At 31.2% G+C, this 14444-nt stretch overlaps 3 protein-coding genes and 1 pseudogene across 8 annotated transcripts; 1 reads left to right on the plus strand and 3 right to left on the minus strand.

Moving 5' to 3' along the window:
• Positions 1–277: 277 nt before the first annotated feature.
• On the minus strand, positions 278–5497 carry LOC105254853 (methionine--tRNA ligase, cytoplasmic). Of its 2 annotated transcripts, none has more exons than XM_011263791.3 (16): positions 5298–5497; positions 4953–5104; positions 4748–4864; positions 4502–4669; positions 4259–4384; positions 3401–3516; positions 3210–3326; positions 3086–3124; positions 2840–3004; positions 2478–2754; positions 2009–2393; positions 1609–1822; positions 1285–1521; positions 864–1197; positions 569–799; positions 278–489 (listed from the first exon to the last, which is right to left on the minus strand). In XM_011263791.3, exons 1-16 carry the CDS (start codon positions 5398–5400, stop codon positions 340–342), a joined length of 2931 nt encoding a protein of 976 aa, XP_011262093.1. In that variant the 5' UTR covers positions 5401–5497; the 3' UTR covers positions 278–339. The 2 variants fall into 2 exon arrangements, with proteins under 2 accessions (XP_011262093.1, XP_019884194.1); XM_020028635.2 differs by having other exon boundaries at positions 4953–5125.
• A 522-nt stretch (positions 5498–6019) lies between these two features.
• Positions 6020–8252, minus strand: LOC105254850. Of its 5 annotated transcripts, none has more exons than XM_011263785.3 (5): positions 8164–8252; positions 7447–8022; positions 6832–7288; positions 6682–6756; positions 6020–6557 (listed from the first exon to the last, which is right to left on the minus strand). In XM_011263785.3, the coding sequence occupies exons 2-5, from the start codon at positions 7523–7525 to the stop codon at positions 6224–6226; spliced, it is 945 nt and encodes a 314-aa protein (XP_011262087.1). In that variant the 5' UTR covers positions 7526–8022; positions 8164–8252; the 3' UTR covers positions 6020–6223. The 5 variants fall into 5 exon arrangements, with proteins under 5 accessions (XP_011262087.1, XP_011262090.1, XP_011262089.1 ...); XM_011263788.3 differs by lacking the exon at positions 8164–8252 and having other exon boundaries at positions 7447–7627; positions 7826–7921; XM_011263787.3 differs by lacking the exon at positions 8164–8252 and having other exon boundaries at positions 7447–7627; positions 7721–7919.
• Positions 8253–8275: 23 nt separating this feature from the next.
• On the plus strand, positions 8276–12584 carry LOC105254852 (AP-3 complex subunit beta-2). Its single transcript, XM_011263790.3, has 10 exons — positions 8276–8549; positions 8782–8857; positions 8934–9515; positions 9596–9892; positions 10006–10273; positions 10350–11063; positions 11135–11422; positions 11509–11780; positions 11850–12214; positions 12335–12584. The coding sequence occupies exons 1-10, from the start codon at positions 8419–8421 to the stop codon at positions 12480–12482; spliced, it is 3141 nt and encodes a 1046-aa protein (XP_011262092.1). The 5' UTR covers positions 8276–8418; the 3' UTR covers positions 12483–12584.
• Positions 12585–12703: 119 nt separating this feature from the next.
• On the minus strand, positions 12704–13997 carry LOC112637268 (annotated as a pseudogene).
• Between the last annotated feature and the right edge of the window lie 447 nt (positions 13998–14444).

The raw sequence follows: 14444 nt of genomic DNA on the forward strand, positions 1-14444 counted from the left end.
CATATAAATTATTTATCAGATCACTACATATACAGATATATGTATAGTGCGAATGTATATAGTGCGAATGAATATATTTAAATAAAATATAAATATTTTTTTTTACGACCGCTTCTTTCCAATTTCCAGTACATAATCCGCATATGGAATATAATAAACATATTAAATGCAAAGAGCATTTAGATTTTTTATCCAAATACTATTGAGTACACTTTTTTTGTGCACACATAAAAGAAATTATTATATAAATATAATAATTTACATAATAATTTAAAAAGAGACGTGATAAAAAAAGAAATACTTCATCACTTTTTATTACAAAAAGAAATGAGTTAGAAGTTATTTTTTCTTCTTGGATTTCTTATCAACAACGACTGGCGCTGTTCCAGTGAGATCCATTAAACGCTGTTTCATTTCCAATAATATCTCCACTTGTGGCTTCCATATACTTCCGTCTTCCTTGGCCTTTAATTCTCGCACAAGATTTCCCTAAAGTAGCGACATAATGTATGTAAATTGAGTGCACAATTATGAACGAAAAATATCCTGTTTTTTACGATTCCAATACCTGTTTCGCGATAGCCATTTCTAACGCCATCACGTCTGTTAGAGCATCTCCATTTTGTTCTGGTGCATGTATCGGTTCGACTTTCTTATTTTTCGCGGGTAATTTTTTCTCAGATGTGTTTACGTTATTTTTGAGATCATTAAGCTTTTTCTTTAAGTCCAACAAGATTTCTACTTGAGGTTGCCAAATACTCTTATCGCGTTTCGCTTTCAATTCTCTTACTAAATTACCCTAAAAAATATGAAAGATGTAAAGAAATGCTTTTTTTTTTGGTAGAAAGAAAAGATTTACTAACTTGCTTCGTGATGGCGGCTTCTAATGTAATACTTTCATCGGAAACTTTATTTGCCGATATTCCATTATTAGTCTCTTGTTGTCCATCATATTTCTTGCGTAACATTTCTATTTTTTGATCCTCAATTTTAGTGAATAATGGATTGGGTTTGCCAATTTTATGCCAAGTAGGTAACATATTTGTTATTGTTTCAGGAATGTAGCCATAACTTTTATTACTCAAACCTAGTTGAGATCTCAATTGTTTAGCTGTAGAGGGCATAAAAGGAGCCAAAAGAGCGGATAGAAGGCAGGCTAAATTACAACAAATTGCAATGACAGTTCCAGCCCTTTTCCTATTAGTTTTCAATAAAAATGTCTTTCAATTAAAAAACAAATATTCACATTCAAAATATGAAGTAATAGTTAAAACATGATATTACTTGTTATCGTCGGTCCCCTTAACTTTTACCCATGGTTGTTGAAATTGCATGTATTGATTGCCATGTTTTGAAATCGCCAATATGTATTTCAAGCCATCTCTCAATTTAGCTTGCTCCATTGCGTTTATGTAACATGACAATTCGCGTTGTGCCAACGCCAATACAGTCCAATCAGCTTCTTCTGCTTCTATCGGTGGTACGGTAGAATTGAAGAACTTTTCAGAAAATACCAGAGCTCTATCCATAATAAATTTTTGGGACTGTTAATAACAAGTTATCACAATGTTAATTGTTGCATTACAAAAAGATAAAACAATTACAAACCTGTTGACAAAATTGCCAAGGTTATTCAGTAATTCGCTATTGTTTTTCGTGGCTAAATCTACCCAATTAAAATTAGAATCTTGAGTTTCTGGCCTAATGTAAGCTAAATAAAATCGCCATACGTCCGCCGGAATACCAGTATCTCTGGCATCAGTTCCAAATACGCCAATGCCTCTAGATTTGGAGAATTTCTTATCCTCATAATTCAGATATTCTGAAACAACATAGATATTAAACTAATATAGAAATGATATAGAACTGAGAGAAGCGAACAATAGATAGTATATAAAGAAAAAAGAGCATATCATTCAGAAAAAGAAAATGTTAAAGATACATAGAGACAAAGGCATAAAGTGCATCCGACAAATGTGTATTCTTGTATTCTTTGGAGATATCGTACCAGTTGCCATTAAATACTTGATCAACGTATAATTTTGATTGGCCGCTAGTAAATAAGCGGGAAACATTATCGCGTGGAACGGAACGTTATCCTTTGCCATAAATTGGCACAAATCGATTTTTGTATCCTGAAGAGGTTGCCACCATTTCTTATATTCTTTGGTATACCTCTTTGTAATACTGATATATCCGAAAGGGGCATCAAACCAGACGTAAAACACTTTATTTTCGAAACCCTCTATTGGGACTGGTATACCCCATTTCAAGTCCCTAGTAATACAACGCGGCTTAAGACCATCACGTAACCATGATTTCGAAACCGCTCTCGCGACGCTGGACCACTCTTTCTCCACAGTAATGGAATATTCCTTCAATCTTTTTTCTATCTACAATATATGAGAAAAATATATTTGTAATATGTATTTGCCAGAGATATCATCAATGGAACGATCACGATATTATAAACTTACTTTGGGTAAATCCAAGAAAAACTGTATCGAATTTTTAATAACAGGTCTAGTGTTACACATCTTACATCGAGGATTTATTAACTCGACTGCATTCACAAGATGACTGCAACCATCGCATTGATCACCGCGTGCATCCTCATATTTGCATCTGGGACATGTGCCCTCTACAAATCTATCAGCGAGAAACCGATCACAAGATTCACAATGTAGTTGTTCCACAGTCTCACTCGATACGTAACCTTGCGATTTGATTCTTAAGAAAAATGCTTGGACAATTCTAAAAGAATGCAAAAAACAATAAAAGAGATAAAGATTTAAAAACAAAAAAACAAAAAAAATAATACTGTTAATATTGCTCTTACTCTGTCTGTTCGGGTGTAGTAGTACGACCAAAATAATCGAATCCAATACCAAACCATCGATAAACATCATTATGTATATCAAAGAATTTATCGCAAATAACTTGAGGAGTTGTTTTCTCTTGCAGAGCTTTCGCTTCAGTTGCAGTGCCATATTCATCGGTCCCGCTAAAATTATAAATTATTTCAAATAATTATAGATATATTATATATATATTTTCTTTATGTTATCAAAAAACAGATAATTACCTTATATAAAGAGTATTGTAATTTCTTTGCCTGCAGTATCTGTGTAAGTAAAGAAAATAATATTGCAAATTAATATTACAAATTATGACACATTTATAGATATTTTTGTATATTTAATGTAAACCTTGCAAAGATGTCAGCTGAAAGAACGCAACCGATAATGTTTCCCAAATGTGGAACATTATTAACATATGGAAGAGCTGATGTTACCAATATGTTCCTTTCGCCTTTTTTAGGCAATCTAAAAAAAAAAAGAGCATAATTATTTTTAAACAATTCTTAATTTCATAAATTCATACAATCTATCCAACTTACATGGGATATGAATTTTCTTTTACTTCTGGATATTGTCCAGTAGTCCAGCTTTTTTCTACATTATGAAGTTCTTCTTGACTAACAGTTTCCATCTCTTTTTCTTTAGTTGGGCTAATCTAAAATCATTTAGATACCGTTAAAATGTTTAGATAAATCTATTGTACTTAAATTTTAATAAGAATATATTTTATTGATTTTAAAATCATTTAGTAAGAATATATTTTGATTAATTTTTAATCATTTAGATACCGTTAAAATGTTTAGATAAATCTATTGTACTTAAATTTTAATAAGAATTTATTTTATTGATTTTTTTTGCATAAAAGTAAAGATTTGAAATCGATATCTTTTTGCATAAAAATAATTTAAAGATTAAACAAATATATATTGATAAATTTCAAATTTAATTGTATTCTAAGTTTTTGTCTATAAATAAAGTTACTTATATCAATAGAAATCTAAAATATGAAAAAGAAAATTATAATTTAGTTGTTTTTAAAAATTAAACAATGCCTAAACGATATCAAAGAGAAATCTAAAAATGGCCACGTATTTTGCCTGTTATCGTTTTACAAGAAATACAAGTTTGCTTGATATGCCCCACCATTTTCAAATGCCCTTTAGATCTATTTAGCATATTGGCAGTGTCAGAAAGTGACATTTGAAAGAGCATAGCATGGATACAAGTGGAAACATTATCGACAGTTATCAGAAAATGAATTAAAAAATGGGTATGCAAAAAAGTTCCAACTTTGAAAACAGATGCGAGGAATGTATCAAGCAATCTTGTAAAACAGTAGCAGGCAAAATATTGGTGTGGTCAGGTTCTCTCTATTATATAAAGTGCTAAATACTTACATCACTTGATACTGGCTTGCAAAGTTGTGAATTATTTGAGGTTGCATTAACAGGAAACCAAGAGACAGCTTCAATACTTGCGATAGCTCTTGCACCTCTCTCCAAGTTAAACTCTTTGATAGATTCCTAGATAATCATATTCATAATAAATTAATAATATATCAAATCTTTGTTTATAGAAATAATAATTGCATAATGTAGAGTATTTATTATTGTTTATATCTGAATATATATTATTTATACCTGAATAACTGGCTGCTTCTCAATATTAATTAGCCAGTTATTGACATTTGATAGATCCTTGGAAATATCATTTCTGATATCTGGAAGTAATATGGTACTCCAAAGGCTTACCCAAATAGAAATATCTGCTGGTGATAATATAAATGCTGGTGATAAATTACTATGTTCCTGAAAAAAAGATTAAAAAGTCAAATAAAATATATTTTTTAAAATAAAACAATAAAATACTTTTATGTTATTTCATACCTCAATTAAGTACTGTTTGTTTTTTAATTCACTATTGAGATCTTTTAATAAAGACCATAAGTCTGATTTCTGTAAAATTTTAGGAGTCCTCGCACTTGTATAACTTAATATAGTTGGCTGTAGGAAAAGTATATTAAATTTTAATATATTTCTAATATTTAAAAAGAAAAAATCTGTTTTAATATATTGAGAGACAAAATTATACCTGTAATTGAGAAATTTCCCATTCCAACCATCTATTATTGAGGACCTCCAATTCTTTAGATATAGGTAATAAAAGACGCAGTGCTGAAGACACACTGAATAAGGATAATCCCGAAGATACAGTTAGCGTTGGTAAACGACCCAGAACAGCGTCTGTACATAATGCAATACATGCTGCTTGTTGCATGAAACAATTATGGAGTTACTAACAACATGCATGCTACATATTAATTGAAAATATTAAAATGATTATATAATCTATACTTTTTCTTGATTTTGCTAAAATTTTATTTAATTACAAATTAATTATAAAGGTGAGCAGGAAGAGAGAGGTTAATGGACTCACCGCCAGATTTCACGACTTTAACGATGAATGTCTTTTGAATCAATTTAGCCGCGATAATCAATTTCAACGCGTTCGGGTTATTCTCGTTTGTTGAAATAATCATTGTTACCAATAAATTAATAAATATATTAATAAATAAGGAAATATGCTAGCGCACAACCGCGAGACATGTGAGCGACAGGAAGTATGTGAATCGTCATAGCTTAAAGCCTGATATCTATGAATTGGATTGCATCAGATAGTATCGTAATAGAACAATGAAGTGTTCGACTTTTGGAAATAAAAACTTGAATGTAAAACTCTTTGCATGAATTTTAACGTATATTCGTATATCGTATTTATGATCGCATCAAAAAAAGAAAAATAGTTTAAATGGTATGTATTTATATCTGATAAAAAATATGTATTTTTATAAAATAATTAGAACATTTTATGCAAAATAGTCTTGGAAAATTGGAACTGGCTAAAATTAGAACATTTTAACAATATTACAGAGAGAGAGAATAATACAAATATTATATACATTAATTATATAATAGAGGACTGGATTATGTAAAAAATTGGATTTGATTTTAACTTTTTGGCCATTAAAATAGCTTAAATTGGCCTATTACATCAATGTATATAAGAATTTTGCTCTTTTACTTATATGTGATTTTCTTTTTTCCATGATAAGTAAGTTTTGCATTTAATATTTTACATTAATGTGTATGTACATATATAAAAAATATTGCATAAATATACAATCTGTCATAAATTGCCAGATAAGAGAATGTTAATCTTGTAACATTATAAATTATACAACAAAAAAATGATCAGGATTTCTTAAATGATCATGGATTTAATAAAATAAATAATTCATCATTTTGTAACTATTAAAGATGTTAACAAAATATTATGCATTTGCTTATCTGACATTGATTACATTATGTTTCCTTTCTAGACCTTAGGATTGTTAAAATTTCCTCAAGTAAATTATTTCTTGTTTCTCTCTGTATATTGGCTTTTTCTCTCTGTTCTTCTGCACGAGCATATGCTTCTTTCTGTGTTTCATGCATTTCCATACATATTTGCAAGATTTTATTTTGTGTTTCATTGCAAATTTTACTTCTATTATCTGTCTTGGTAATTAAATTCTTCATCATACGCTGATAGTTTTGTAGATTATCAATTAGCTTCATATGCTGAGCTTCCAATCTTGCATATTGTTCATTATTCTTTCCAGAATTATGTATTCTTTCAGCATTGAATGTACCATTTCTGTAAAAGTCAATTGTGGTTGATTACTTCTAATAATTTTCCCAGACATTTAAGACATTTGTGATCAGTTTAGACCAGTTTTAATTGAATAAATTTTAAATCATCTTGACAAGTTATAACTTACTCTGATTCTGTGGTTCCTTCTTTCATATCTGTATCATCACTTAAGAGACTTTTAGAAAAGATTTCATCTAAATCTCTGTAAACATATTTAATACATTAATTGAGAATATTAATGTTAATATATACAAAAAACTAATGAAAATAAACTTACTGTTCATAACTGCAGATATATTTTCCTCTTCCATTCCTTCTATTATGTATTATCATATTTTTATAAGCACGTTTCAGTGTTTTGAATCTATTCTCTACTTGTAAAGGAGATACGGTAAATCCATTATCTTGCAAGCTTTGCGATATTTCCTGATATGCAAGTTTCATATTTTTTAGTTTCCGATTTCTTACCAATTCTTTCTTAAGCTTATATTCTCTCAAAAAGATTTTTGTCGACGCATCACACCAAGGAAAATGCGTATTCCCATTTTTACTTGTAGATGGGATATTGATTTTATCATCTTCAGTTATTTCTGTTTTATCATTTTCAGAATCATTCTCAATCATTTCCCATGGACATATATCGATGTATACATCTCTACCATTGACGTTGAAACACATTTGCTCCGCTTTTTCATCAACTTCTGACAGATGTAGTTGGAACACCAAGCTTTCATCTATATATGTGTAAATATATTTATATTAACAATTATTTATAATTTACTCCAAATTAGACTTAAAGACATATGCACAAAATATAATATAAATAATAACTATTATGCAATTTTAGGTATATTACATATATCTTAAAATAAAAATATTTACGATCCATTACCTTCACATGTAACTGTAACGAATCCATTGCTGTCTATGATTGGTTTGCCTTCCTCGTCACGTTGAATATAGCCCTTCATTTTCTCAGGAGAAATAACGCTCCGGACTAGCCGAATGTAACCGATCGAGTTATTCGAGAAGAAGACTCCCTCGAGTCGTTCAGCTTACTTGCTTTTCTTCCGCTGGAATTAGTTGGAATAAGAAAAAAGTTTTCTTTTCTACTCTGGAAACGCAATATCTTATTTTCGCGCTTTATTCCATTGCACCTTTTGCACCTTCGATATTTCGACTGTAGAAAGTGTAAGAAGGTGCAGGCATGGTAAATATACGATCACGGAGCTTATACTGCGTTTCGGCGAGAAACGTCCGTGTCTACCTACGACGAGGAAACGCAGGAACGCTGACTTGAGAGAGAGGGATGATCGAAACAGGTAGAGGAATATTTTCGAGAGAGAACCCAGATCTTTTATGCTCCAATTCTGCTTTCGCGTCATGTGCAACGATAGCGCCATCAAATGTCATTCGCGGAGTTACGACTATCGGAGTAGTACGAGATCGGTAAAGTTGGTCCTCGAGCCTGAAAATTTCCATTATAATTTTACCAATCCATTGTAGTGTCAGAATTTCTTTCTCTTCCATACGTAATTATTGGCCTAATCTAATATAAGACATTATTTCTATCCCGTGTACTCGAATATTAAATTACGATATTAATTACCCAAGTAATTCGACCCCTCATTTCCAGTTTCAACTTTCGTGTCTCGACTGCCAGAGCTCGTTTTGTATACGATTCAATTTTGACAGCTAATGCCACGTCTATATAGTTTAGAGTCATGGTTGTGATGTGGATCAGAATATCAGCATGACCGTTCTCTGAGGATTACAGCTGTCAAAAGCTCGGGGAGCGAGTATTTTGAATAATCTCAGGATTTATCTCGTAGAAAGAAGAGTGTTATCATTCTACGCAAGAAGAATGTTGACGGCAGCCGCAAATACGTTGTCCAATAACGGCTCCTACAGTAATGAGAGGCCATCCAGCGCGGGTGATGCGGATCTCGCGACAGATCCCGCCTCCGGCGGATTTTTCCATTCCGATTATAAGAAGTGATTAGTCCACTTTTATTTAATTACGTGAAAGACAATTTAATTTCAATCATGATGTGATAATTGAAAAATATTTTAACTACGCATTGAAATTTTATTATGTTTTGTATACAGAATTATATACTTTATTTCTCTCTCTGGATAATTTAAATATAGTAAAAAATGTATCTATGTATTGGATATAGATATAGTATAAGCGAAGAATTTCATAAAAGTATTTTGTATGTCTCAGACATGAAGATCTGAAGGAGATGCTAGATAGTAACAAGGATGGACTTAAGTTGGAAGCCATGAAACGTATAATTGGGGTAATTAATTTGACATTAATGGGTATAAACATGATGTATTAAACAATAATGTTAATAATCTCATTCTTTTCTTCAGATGGTAGCCAAAGGAAGGGATGCATCAGAACTATTTCCAGCTGTTGTAAAAAATGTAGTGTCTAAAAATATTGAAGTAAAGAAGCTAGTATATGTTTATCTCGTTCGTTATGCAGAGGATCAACAGGATCTTGCTCTTCTGTCTATATCAACATTTCAAAGAGCTTTGAAGGATCCCAATCAACTAATAAGAGCTAGTGCTTTAAGAGTATTGTCCAGTATACGAGTTTCCATGATAGTACCCATTGTTATGCTTGCTATTAAAGATTCAGCTAGTGATATGTCACCATATGTAAGAAAAACTGCCGCTCATGCTATCCCTAAATTATACTCGTTGGATCCTGAACAAAAAGAAGAATTGATAAGTGTACTGGAAAAATTGCTCTCTGACAAGACAACTCTTGTGGTGGGTTCAGCAGTGATGGCTTTTGAAGAAGTGTGTCCAGAAAGAATAGATCTTATCCATAAGAATTATAGAAAATTATGTAATTTACTGGTAGATGTTGACGAATGGGGCCAAGTGGTTATTGTTAACATGCTCACTAGATATGCTAGAGCACAGTTTGTTAATCCAAATACAGATGTAAGTATATCTTTAAAGATATTTTGATGAAATGGTAATTAATTCGATTAATTGAAATAATAGTTTGAATATTCTCGCAGAATTTGGACAAAGACGAAAATCGGCCATTTTATGACTCTGATTCCGATTCTTCCAATACAAAGAAACCAAAGTTTACATTAGATCCCGATCATCGGTTATTATTAAGAAACACAAAACCCTTGTTACAAAGTCGAAATGCATCTGTGGTAATGGCTGTTGCTCAATTATACCATCATGCAGCACCTAGAAGTGAAGTTATGATTGCTGCAAAGGCATTAATAAGATTGTTAAGATGTCATAGAGAAGTGCAAAGTATTGTACTTCATTGTATCGCTAGTATATCAATTACAAGAAAGGTAATGTAAGTATAGTGCTCTGAAATGTAATACAAAATAATTTATTGTAATTCAATTTATATTGCATATATCATATAATCGTGTAGCATATCCATACTTATTCTGTTTTTCAGGGAATGTTTGAGCCCTTCTTGAAATCGTTTTTCGTGCGGACTTCGGATCCCACTCACATAAAACTTTTGAAACTCGATATATTGACGAATTTGGCGACTGAAACTAGCATCGGTGTAATACTGAGAGAATTTCAAACATATATCTCTAGCAGTGATAAGGAATTTGTTGGCGCCAGCATCCAAGCAATTGGCAGATGTGCAAGCAACATCAAGGAAGTTACTGATACATGTCTCAATGGATTAGTATCTTTATTAAGCAATAGAGATGGTAAAATTTTATCAACTCGCATCACACATCTTGTATTGTTTATTTTAAATAAATGCTATCATTAATTTTTTTATAGAGGCTATTGTTGCGGAAAGCGTAGTGGTTATAAAAAAACTCCTACAAACACAGCCGAATGAGCATAAAGATATAATCGGTCATATGGCGAAGTTAATGGATTTCATCACTGTACCACAGGCGAGAGCCTCTATTCTGTGGCTTTTAGGCGAATATTCCGATAGAGTTCCTAAGATAGCACCGGATGTGCTCCGAAAAATGGCAAAGAGTTTCGTAAATGAGCAGGATATAGTAAAATTGCAAACCTTAAATCTGGCCGTGAAATTATGCTTGAACAATCCTGTACAAACGAAATTGTTCTGTCAGTACGTCTTCCAACTCGCCAAGTATGATCAGAATTATGATATTAGAGATCGCGCGCGTTTTCTGCGGCACTTCATCTTCGAAGATGAAAGCGAGGAAAAGAAGAAACTACCACAGTTCGCGAAGAGGATTTTCCTTGCACCGAAACCGGCGCCAACATTAACGTCCAGATTCAAAGATTCAGAGTATCAGTTAGGCACTTTGTCACACTATCTGGACATGCCGTGCGCAGGTTATCGACCTTTACCACCATTCCCGGAAGTAACGCAAGATCCATCTGTACGAGATGTTGCACCTCCAATTGCGCAGGAACATAGAGAAGAGCGACATAATAGGAAAGAAAAAGAGAAGAAGAAGAATAAAGACAAGGAGAAATCATTTTACAGCGATGAAGAGAGCACTGCTGCTGAAGGTAAAAATACCATAATTCAAATTTACATTTACATGTGTATACCTGTATATATTTTAATTTTCTGCTTTCAGATTCAGATAATCAATCATCCAATTCTTCGACCAGCGAATCTTCAGACGAAGATAGCGATTCTTCCGAATATACTAGTGAATCAGATAAATCTGACATAGATATTGGAAAGAAAAATGAAATGAAATCCGATGATTCTGAGAGTGAATCATCGAGCGGTGAAGAATCAGATTCTGAAGAAGAAGAAAGTGAGACACAAGAGAGCGAAGAGGAGAAACCAAAAGTCGTCAAGCAAGAAGTGAAAGAAAAACCAAAAAGCAATTTTGATCTACTATTAGATCTAGATGATGGTTAGTTGACTTTAATTAGACTTTTGGCAAGAGATAAATTTTAAAGAATTTTTAGTATTAATGTATTCATTATTTTTTTTTTACAGTTATTCCAATGACTCCTGTGATGACGCCTAGTTTAGGTGGTTTTCTTACTCCGATTAATTCAATAATTACGGAAAATGTCCAAGAAGTGTCGACATCATATGTTCCAGTGAAAAAAACTATTTTGTTAAATAATATCATAGGGCATGGTCTAAAAATTGAATATAGATTTACGAGATCGCAACATTTAGTTAGTTCGAATTTGGTTAACATTGAATTAACCTTTTCTAATGAAAGCAACGATGTTATTAAAGAGATTCAAGTAGGAAATAAGGTAAGCAATTTTTTCAAATTTAATTATATCATAATTATAATGAAATAAAATTTCATATATTATTTCCAGAATTTACAAAAGGGAATGTTTATTCATGATTTTACACAAATACCAATTCTTGATACAAATAGTACATTATCTTCTACGCTAGGTGTTAATTTTAATGACTCTACTCAACCGGCAAATTTCAATATCGATTTCTCGATTAATGATGAGAAACATTCGTGTCTGGTTAGTATCAAACCACCAATTGGAGAGATAATAAGATCTGTGACTTTACCCGAAAGCATGTTCAATGCGGAGAAAGCCAAGTTAAAAGGTATGAACGAGCATATTGCGAAAATACCTTATTCTGGAAACAAAAGTGCTCTTCCTCAAAAAATCTTTGAGACAGCAAATGTTGCAAGAATATTTAATGAAGATGAAATCATGCGGTAAGCATACACATTTATCATAAAGTTAATATTATTTATAAGCATGTGTTTTTAATACATTTTTTATCTGAACAATTACAAATTAAGTTTAAAGAAAAAACTAAGTATAGTGAATTACAGGTTTGCTGCTTATACTTTAGCATCCAAATCGCTAGTATTGGTAACAATAAAATTTATTGACACTGAGCAATTAGAAGTTTGTGTAAACTGTGAGAAGATGGTTATAGGATCGATTTTATTGAATGAATTTAAAAGTAACTTGAAATAAAATTGGTATGTACTCTATTCATAGAATTAGTAATACAAATGCATTTCATATACTATGAAAAGATTTGAATATTCCTTTTCGCTTTATTATGCGAAGATAAATTTTCAAATATATTCTATATATTTAATATTTCTACAAATATAATTGGGTATATATACATATGTATATGAATAAGTGTATACGTATGCATGCATGCATGCATACAAATCAATTAAATATATTTAAATATCCTTGTTATGTCATTGCGATGATTTTTATAATAAATTCTAATCGTCTTTTGTCATAAAAATTACATTATTGTCATTTTCAAATGTCATCAGTTGTTGAGATACATCGATATCGTAATTTGCAATTTCTTAAAAACACAGTCGATATTCTTTGTGTTTCATCAGAAATGTCTTCAGAACTATACACAAGATATATATATATATATATATATATATATATATTAGAAAGTAATTAGAATTATAATAATATATTAGAAAGTAATTAGAATTATAATAATATATATATATATATATATATATATATATATATATATTATTATAATTCTAATTACAATTCTATGATACTCGCGGGTTGAATATTTATTTTTTAATGCTGTTTGAAAAAGCTTGGAAAAGCTGATATTTGGAAAATGTGCGATCGTGCCAAATAAAATTTTCTCAGTATCAAAACCCCGATTTCTATATTTTGAAGAAATATATGCCGTGTCCACTATAGGCATCACATATCTCTCTTGTCGAAGATATTTCTGTATCCAGATAAATTATTGAAAATGATTTACGCGTATATTCTCTTCTCTTCTCTAGAAAAATTTTCTAGTCTTCTCTAATATCACATACAATTATCTATAGGTTTAACAGTATAAAATCCAATCGCTTCTCCCTGTCATCTCAGTGATTAATATCATGTTCATCAATTGGAGCGTACAATGATTCGAACTTTTCTACTTGCGACGCATCGAAGTTTGTTGGATAAACAATCTAGCTCAATATATAGAAGAATACCTTATCGCAATCCGTCTGGATCTACCGCTATTCATCTACGAATCAATCATATAGATATCATTAATGTCGACTATCTCATTTAACATTACACAAAGTAATCGTCATCAATATCTATACGACAATCTATACGACAAACATTCAAACTCCAGATCAAGCCGGTTCTAAATGTTCGAACTCCGGATCAAACCGGATTGTCTCAGTCCGAGCACATTTTGTGCATCTACGAATATTAAAATTTCGTTATATGTTTTTTATATCATTTATAAATCTTCCCTTTACAAGGAATACAATAACATAGCAGATAAATGAACGCGATAAACGATTTTTTTTACTGACATTACAACTTCGCAAAAACTTTCGCTTCAGATGTTATGTAATCGATCAGTTTTTTGACCGATTAACAATGCAAAATTCTATTAGTAATATTCTATTAGTGATAAATAAAGGTAACGATCAATGCGAATTCGTAGAAAGCGAGTTTAATTCGTCACCTCGAGTATATCATCTTGAGCAGAGAGATCAAAGACGCGAATGATGAATGATGAACGAGAAATATTCGACTAGATTGTGCATAACAAAAAAAACGAAACTTTAACTGATGAATAATTCAATTGTATTGCTCAAAGTACTTTATCACAGTGAAATCTATGTATGAGTATGTGGTAGATAGGGATCTTTGTGACGCTTTCAATTTGTCGATTGCAACGCGAAAGCAACTCCCGAAATTTCCATAAAAATTTATATGGAATCAATTGTATTGATACAACGAAAGCAATCCTCGAAATTTTTATGGGAATTTATATGGAATCAATTGTATTAATTTTTTTAGAATAAAAAAAGAGAAGATTTTTCGACAATATAACTTTAATTATAATTTATTTTACTAATTTATTTTATTAATTTATCATTTTTTAAAAATTTAGCACATTTTCAAACTTTATATATAATATAT

This window comes from Camponotus floridanus, unplaced genomic scaffold (assembly GCF_003227725.1).
Source record: "Camponotus floridanus strain SB8 unplaced genomic scaffold, Cflo_v7.5 scaffold15, whole genome shotgun sequence".
NCBI lineage: Eukaryota > Metazoa > Arthropoda > Insecta > Hymenoptera > Formicidae > Camponotus > Camponotus floridanus.

Coding starts and splice junctions, on each gene's coding strand:
- LOC105254853 (XM_020028635.2), bottom strand. CDS start 5,400: ATGATTATTTCAACAAACGAGAATAACCCGAACGCGTTGAAATTGATT. Junction 5,126..5,297: donor TAAAGTCGTGAAATCTGGCG/GTGAGTCCATTA, acceptor TGCAACAAGCAG/CATGTATTGCATTATGTACA. Junction 2,755..2,839: donor ACTACACCCGAACAGACAGA/GTAAGAGCAATA, acceptor GCATTCTTTTAG/AATTGTCCAAGCATTTTTCT.
- LOC105254850 (XM_011263785.3), bottom strand. CDS start 7,525: ATGAAGGGCTATATTCAACGTGACGAGGAAGGCAAACCAATCATAGAC. Junction 7,289..7,446: donor CGTTACAGTTACATGTGAAG/GTAATGGATCGT, acceptor ACACATATATAG/ATGAAAGCTTGGTGTTCCAA. Junction 6,558..6,681: donor GAAGGAACCACAGAATCAGA/GTAAGTTATAAC, acceptor TGACTTTTACAG/AAATGGTACATTCAATGCTG.
- LOC105254852 (XM_011263790.3), top strand. CDS start 8,419: ATGTTGACGGCAGCCGCAAATACGTTGTCCAATAACGGCTCCTACAGT. Junction 11,064..11,134: donor AGAGAGCACTGCTGCTGAAG/GTAAAAATACCA, acceptor TTCTGCTTTCAG/ATTCAGATAATCAATCATCC. Junction 12,215..12,334: donor AATGAAGATGAAATCATGCG/GTAAGCATACAC, acceptor AGTGAATTACAG/GTTTGCTGCTTATACTTTAG.